Source organism: Pygoscelis adeliae, unplaced genomic scaffold (assembly GCF_000699105.1).
Source record: "Pygoscelis adeliae isolate BGI_AS28 unplaced genomic scaffold, ASM69910v1 Scaffold58, whole genome shotgun sequence".
NCBI lineage: Eukaryota > Metazoa > Chordata > Aves > Sphenisciformes > Spheniscidae > Pygoscelis > Pygoscelis adeliae.
In genome coordinates this window covers 420,179-427,383 of record NW_008825564.1, presented here as the reverse complement: position 1 = coordinate 427,383, position 7,205 = coordinate 420,179, and the positions used below count along the sequence as shown (strand labels likewise).

The 7,205-nt window shown below is 38.5% G+C and overlaps 1 protein-coding gene across 1 annotated transcript in view; it reads right to left on the bottom strand.

Moving 5' to 3' along the window:
• LOC103923978 overlaps positions 1-6,207 on the bottom strand; it is a 7,240-nt gene extending 1,033 nt beyond the window's left edge. The window contains exons 1-3 of the mRNA XM_009332414.1: positions 6,060-6,207; positions 3,399-5,339; positions 260-385 (exon numbers count right to left, since the gene is read on the bottom strand). Coding sequence (XP_009330689.1) covers positions 260-385; positions 3,399-5,339; positions 6,060-6,207 — 2,215 coding nt within the window. The remainder of the gene's footprint in view (positions 1-259; positions 386-3,398; positions 5,340-6,059) is intronic.
• Between the last annotated feature and the right edge of the window lie 998 nt (positions 6,208-7,205).

Sequence of the window (7,205 nt, the reverse complement as noted above, 5' to 3'; positions counted from 1 at the left end):
CCTTCCCCTTAAATAAAGAGAAGGAACCTAACCTGGTCAAAGCTACAACAGTATTCATAGCAAGGTGAGTAAGTGTTCAAAGTTTAGCTTGCCTTTTTTTTCCCCCTCCCTCATCTTGTCTGCATACATAGCATTTGCTATTATTTCACAAGCTATCCAATATCCTTGCAGTTCAGACTGAGAACCATTAGTCCCTGAGACAGTAATGAAAAAAATGCTTGTAACACTCATTTTTTGTAGCTTGTCACTGTACACCAACCTTTGTGTACACTGCTTTTAGGCACCTCCCACACTTCAACTTCTTCCACCTCACATCTTGTGTCTCTGCGTTTTGAAGGTGGCTTGCCTATTCTTTTCTTCTTCGGTTTAACCAAAGTTGGGCACCCTAAATAGCAAGATACAATTGGTGTTATTTCTCCAAAGCATAGTCTTAAAGCAAATTTAAGCTTGACTTTCCCCGATTGGTCTGTAGTGTTCCTCTTTCTCCCTTCCCTCTATGTGCCCATTTTAGTGGCAGATAAAACTGACACTACATATGTCAAGCAACAGTGTTTTATGTCTACAATATTTAATTACTGTCTAACCGTAATTCTGGATGCATTGTATTTTGGGTCATAACTTGGATAGGTGTTAGTGTGGCAAAAAAGAACCCAGTGAGACTCGGGTAATTCTGCTCTAGTTCACTTTTCAAGTGTTCAAGACCAGTTGATAGCTGTCCGGGTGACCCAACTCACCCATTGTCTTTAAAAAAATCAATTCTTCAGACCTGTTAAGTTAGGCACCACAGGTACACTGTTCAAGAAGTCAAATTTAGCATACAATATTACTGCTAAAGCAACATACTTTGTTTAGCCAAACCCCCTTACTTGCATGGCACTTAAATTTAAGATTAATTTGAAGAAGCCAGTCCTAAGATAAGAAACATTTTTAAAAGGGTATAATTTACTAGCACTTTTGAGGCATCCATTGGCATGAACAGCATTCAGAAGAAACTGTTTCCTGCTTCCTAATAGTGAATGAGATAGCTTCTTTAAACTGCATAGGCTGGAAAAGGAGTAAGAGCAAGCAGGGAGTAACACATAGGCCAAATATCCTCAGTATGCCACACCATCTATGACTTAGAAGAGATAGAAGGGACATGCTAAAGTTAAAGGTAACAAAATTATTTTAGAACTATTTTATTATTTTTATGAGTTGCTGTAAGGAGCTAAGAAAGGTGCTGCTAAAATAAAGCGTTTTCAACTTTTATAGAGCAGGCTAGCATAAAAACCCCAACAACGTTTTGAAGAAGTCTGTGGATAGAAAGTATAGAAAACCCCCAATGCAGGAAACAAATCCCAAACCCCAACATGCTCAGGCAGGAAAGCAATGCGGAGAGAAAACTAAGGAATACACTCTAAAGAATAGTCTACTGGCTGTTGATACAGGAAACCTGACTGAACTGAAGAGAAGCAAGTTATCAGTCTGTTCTGAAGATAACTTCACACTCTGTTATTTGATAGACTGATTCTGTGATACTTGAAAGCATGTGACCCAGGAGAGTGGAATTTGCTGTAGTCTGAGTATTACTACAGTTGTTCCAACAGCACTTACACTAAGAAACACCCTTGAAGAGCATCTAGAAACAGAGCTGAACTCCAAGTAGACCTTAATTGTAAAGAAAAAAACATTCTGCTTCAGGAGGAAAGAAAAAGATACAGAAACTATCTAACCTTTTACTTGGTTAGAATAACTTCGATTTGTTCATCTTTTCCTTAACCACATCAAGATGATTTGCACTCAGACATCCTTTAGCAGCAGGGGGGCAACTGTTGGTCCATACTAGTTTCTCGGAACATTGGCCTACGTAGCTATCACATGTGACTTCCTATATGTTCTACTCATCAAGACTAGGAGCTACCACCGCGTGTGCACTCAAGAGAAGCATTATCCAGGTAAAGGATTAATACTACAGTTTACGGCAGTAGCAGCTTTGCACAAATAAGGGCTTTGCTTGGCCACATCAAAGCATTTGATGCTTTGATTTCCCATGGTACCTTTAAAAAAAAAAGTAGCTATAATGCAGCCTTATTCACATGTTTTAGTTTGAGAAGGATATAAATATACTCTGAGATGTACTGACTGACAGGCATTTCATCAATATCAGAGCACTGAGAATTAGTTTATTATCTTCAGATCTTATCCAAATATCATAAGCTTGCTGTTTTGTATCATATCCTTTTGAATGTTCCTTAAGAACAGAAACACACTGAGAAAATAAGTCGTACCTTGTTGTTTGCTTTTGGCTGGGGGTGAGAGGCTACCATGTATTTGGCTGGTAAATTTGGGTTTAGCACCGCTTCTAATCCAATACTCTTCAGATGGTACCCCCATGTTCTCCCTTAACAGCCTTCCTAAAAAAAAAAATTTGATTTAAGGTCAGTATTTAGTTTTCCTAATGTTAATACACTGTTTGATCCACAAGTCAGAATGCAAAGCTAGCTACTGAATCTAATTGAAAGAGTCTATTAAAATAAAAACGTAGTTTTCTGGAGACCACACTTGACAAAAGTTACAAGCTGCTTTAAGTCTACAGATTTTGTAGAAAGAAAATAAAGTTTAAGAACACTAAGCCTGTTATTAGAAGTAGATCACCCTGTTTTAGATGCCTTTCACAATACAGGACTGTACTAAACAGCAGCTGCTTACTGAAGTACCCACGTAACCAGTTATGAAGCCTGCCTGATAACTGCTTATTCTCATTTCAGATGAATCCAATTTCTACTAATATCTACCTTTGAGTAAATAAAATGTTCTTTTCCAGATCAAATTTAATACAGTTTCACACTGATTTTATGAAAGTACAGCAAAACTTTTGTTGCTAACAGTAAGAGAGCAGCAGCTACAATAACAAAAATTAATGGTTTGACTCCTCTTCTGCAGAGGAGAGAAGTTACACAGGGTATGGCCACCAGATTATAATGAATTTAATCCTGTTTAATCCACCTAACATGGGTCTGTGATGGGAGAGTCAGAATGTTTGTATAAATTTAAATGCCGAGTTTCCAAGATATTGTTGAACAATGGTAAATGTGTAGTTCAAATGACCTTAAGCTTTTCAAATGAATGAATTGCCACTAATGTCAGAAAGGTAAGTACATCAAATCTAACTCAAAGGAGAGTTTCTGCAAAATTCTCTGCTGGTTGTGAAGATACAGAATCCTCATGCAATAGGTAAAAAATTGCAGCAAACCCCTCCACCTCAAAGAAATATTCTGCAGTACTTCTGGCTCTAAGCCAAACCTGAAGCTACAACATTCTCCAATCTTCCCACTGGTTCAAACTACAATTTACAACTGCAATTAGGTGTTCTTTGGGTGTTCTATTAAGCTGCGCTTTGTCCTCAGCAATTAGCTTACCTCCCAAGAATTTCCGTAGCGTTCGCTGGTGTTCAAGTCCTTCTCTTCTTGCCGTAGGCCTCTTTCTTCCATAATACCCATAGTCACTGTATACAACTTCATCTTGTCCTTTCTCCTTTGGCTTGTAAACTACACCTATGTTTTCACCAAGCCCACTCCTAGTTTTTATTTTCTCTTGAGCAGGCCAGCTAATTAATTGAGCTGGTATAGCATTTTTAGGTGGTTTCCAAAGCACCCTCTGACCAACTTGGTAGAAACTTCCTTTACTAGGCATCAAGATTCCATATGGAGTGGCTTCTTGAAAGAAATATTCAATTTCATCCATATCACCATCCTCCTCCTCCTCTTCCTCCCCATCTTCATCCTCCTCTTCTCCCCTCACAGAGTATTCTTCTGAGTCCTCAATTTCTGACAAACTTTTAGCTGCTTTTTTCTTGAAAGAATTGACTTTTTTCTGACTAGAAGATCTAGGAAGGGCTCCCAGCTTTCTGCCTTTACTGGAAGCCTCTTTGATATTCATGGTTGAAGAGTTTTTGACATCTTGGTCATTCAAGCTGTTCATCTTCTCCCTTCCTACCACTTCATCTTCATTAAGGGACCCACCACTTTTAATTTTCTCTTTCTCTAAGCCCTCTGTACTTTTCTGGAAAGTATACGTGCTTTTCTGAAGCACATAGTCAGGGACAAAATAAGACACTGGGGCATTATCAACTGATGAGCCTTCCTCTCTAGAGGACATGTCATCAGAAGAAAGACTGAGTACACTTTGACGTTTCCTTTGTGGCAAACAAACATTGTAGTTGTAGTTTGCGTCCATACTGTCCAAACAAGCCAGCCAACTGTTAGAGGGAACGTACTTCTCAATTGATTCGTCAAGCCAAATACTTTTATCTGTTTGACTTTCATTGGTTGCGCTGTGGCTTAGATTTAGCTTTTTCTGCTGAAAACTCAGGTCACTCATTACCTCCATGCTAGATGGAAGTAGTCCTGCTTGTTGAATAAAGCTGGGCTCTTCTTGAGAAGTTTTTGAGCCTGTAGATTTTTTAGAGCTACACTTCTTAGCTACTACCACATCTTGTCTTACCACTGGTTGATCTATGCTGACAGATCTTGCCAACTCTGTGATTTGCACTGCCATGGTTTCACCTGGGGGGGATTTTGCCCTTTGACTTGTATTCACCTGCTTTTCTGCATCCAGATTCACTTCATTATTTTGCACCTCTTTTTCTTGCACAGTTTCAACACCCTGTTTTGAGGAGAGAACAGCTTTTCTCTCATCTAAGTAAGCTCCTGGCACCATTTTCTCCCCTTCATGAGGGCCATATATCATTCCTTCACATGAGCTAACAGAAAATAAGTCACGCTGCACTATATTTTCTGGGACTGGTTTACCACTTGCCACATCATACAAAGGGATAGTTTCTTTAAAGGACTTCCACAGTTGAATAGCTGGAGAGCCATTTCCGTATTCTATCCTCACTTCTTCCTTCTCAAAGGCATAGCTTCCAGTAGGAAGATTTCTATACTGTGTAGAGCTGGAAGGGCTCTTGTTATGAAACTCTCTGTCTACCACAATGGAAGATCCAGATGAATCTTGTTTCTCTGAAGTACTTTCAGTCTCTGTACCTATACCAGAAGAAACACAAGCCATATTTCCTGCATCACAACCTTTCGTTTCTGTACGGATATCTTGATGCTTTTTTTGCTTGTTTTCAGGCTGTCTAGGATCAGTCTGTGTTTCTTTTGTCTCCATTTTCTTCCCAGGGGCACTATAGTGTCTAAATCTTGTTGCATGATAAAACATAGGGGAAGGTGGGGGAGCATTAAAATAAGGCCTTCTGTTAACTCTTGCATGCATTGGATGCTGTGGAACAAAAAATCCAGGGTACTCATGGAGCGCAACAGAATAAAATGGAAAATATGGATTTCCACTTCGGAAGCCTAGACATTGGGAATAAAAAAAAAGTAAAGACAAATATATCTTCTTCCTGAAATAAGTCATTCTGACTAATAATTGCTTGCGTACACAGGGACAGCTACAAGATCAGACACATCGGTAAGTAGAACACTCCACTTGTCAATGCTTGGAAGCAGATTTGGTACAGAAACCTAGCAGGAGTTCCTCGTTACGGAACAGCTTATCCGGACAGCTACACTTTAACCAGAGGTTGATTTTATTCCTTGGAACATACACCAATTAGCTTTCTGCACTTTTTTGCTATTTTATGGACTATGCTATAGCATTGTCTTTGAAAAAGACAGCTCCCAATAGAAGTTAACATAGGTATACCAATACAAGATGTATTTATTTCAATATTGTTTCTGTGTGGATTTTTAAGTTTATGTTTATCCATACCTAGAATGCATGCACGCACTCATATATACACATATTGTTAGGCACATTCTAGAGCTCTGTATCTGTAGGATAACCATTACTTAATATTTTGCTTCGTTTCCATTCTCCAGAAACAGATGCTTTCCTGCACGCAAGCTATGCATTTAACTAACACTTGCTAAATCAGATCCTTGACAACTGAAACATTACATTAATTCTACCTTAAACTCCCAAGAAGCTTGTTAACACAGATACACATTTGTTTCCTCCACTCTAGCAGTAGTTCACTAAGCAAAGCTACCACAGACTGCTCTCATTTACTTTACCTGGAGCAGGTACACAGTATGGACTGTATGCATGACTGAGGTACCATGGATTTGGAAAAGGCTGTTGTGCTGTTGGCTGTGCATAAAAAAAGGGTCTTGTGTGGTTTGTAGAATATGATCCACTCTCTGAAGTTGAGGCAGTATTCATTTTTTTTTTAAACACTGAAAGAGATAAACGATCAGGATTAACCACTTTAAAAACTGTGTGACTTAAAGATTTTTTTATGCTCTGTCAAAATTCAGCAGACATTCCTCTCCCAGCCCAATGAAATCAGATCTTTCCAGAAGAAAACTATTATCTTCCAAACAGAAAGAGAAAACTAACGTTACTGTCAAGGTCAAAGATCTTAGTTCTCCTTTGCTAAGCAAGCTTTTATATGCAGCTCTCGATATTAGTACTTCAAGCCCATCTTATAACACATTTTAAAGCCACAGGACAGTCACAGGACCAGTAACTTTAATGTAGTCATATGCACACATCCATATAAGTAATATTCCAGCCAATTAAAAACTAGCCTTCAGTCAATTAGCCTTGAGCAAGAGACCTCAAAAAACCCAACAGACAAACCAATAGAAGGCTTCACGCAATCAGAAGTTTGGTGCTTCGTGAAGGAAACACTTCTTAACACCAACACATATGCTGTATTTGAGATCACAATAAGAGCTCGATTAATATAGGATTTTTACTTTATAATACACTTAAGAACAATGACAGCTAACATAATAAACCAAATATTTCAGTGATGCCATACTTCCTATGCTTAAACTAAGTGATAGGTAACAAAAAAGCAAAATCCTTATGCATAAGTTCACAGCCAACGCCATACAAAATTCACAAGATGCAACTTCCTCCCACACTTATTTCCTCAGTTAACTAATACACTAAGTTTGGTCCATTCCAACCTATGCAAGTGATACAACAGTCACACATAGCTTATAAGCAAGAATAAAAGAAACCAGAGAACACAGATCTAGTGACTACACAGAAAAAAAAAAAAGGCAACTCAACTCTTTAGAGAACTTAAGCACTTCAAAGTTACAGAAAAAAAAATTGAATTCGAGACCTGTTACAAACTAGCACACAGTTCAGCCTAGAGTTTCAGAAAGCTTTCAGGAACACTGGAGCCCTCTTCAGTTTCCATCTAG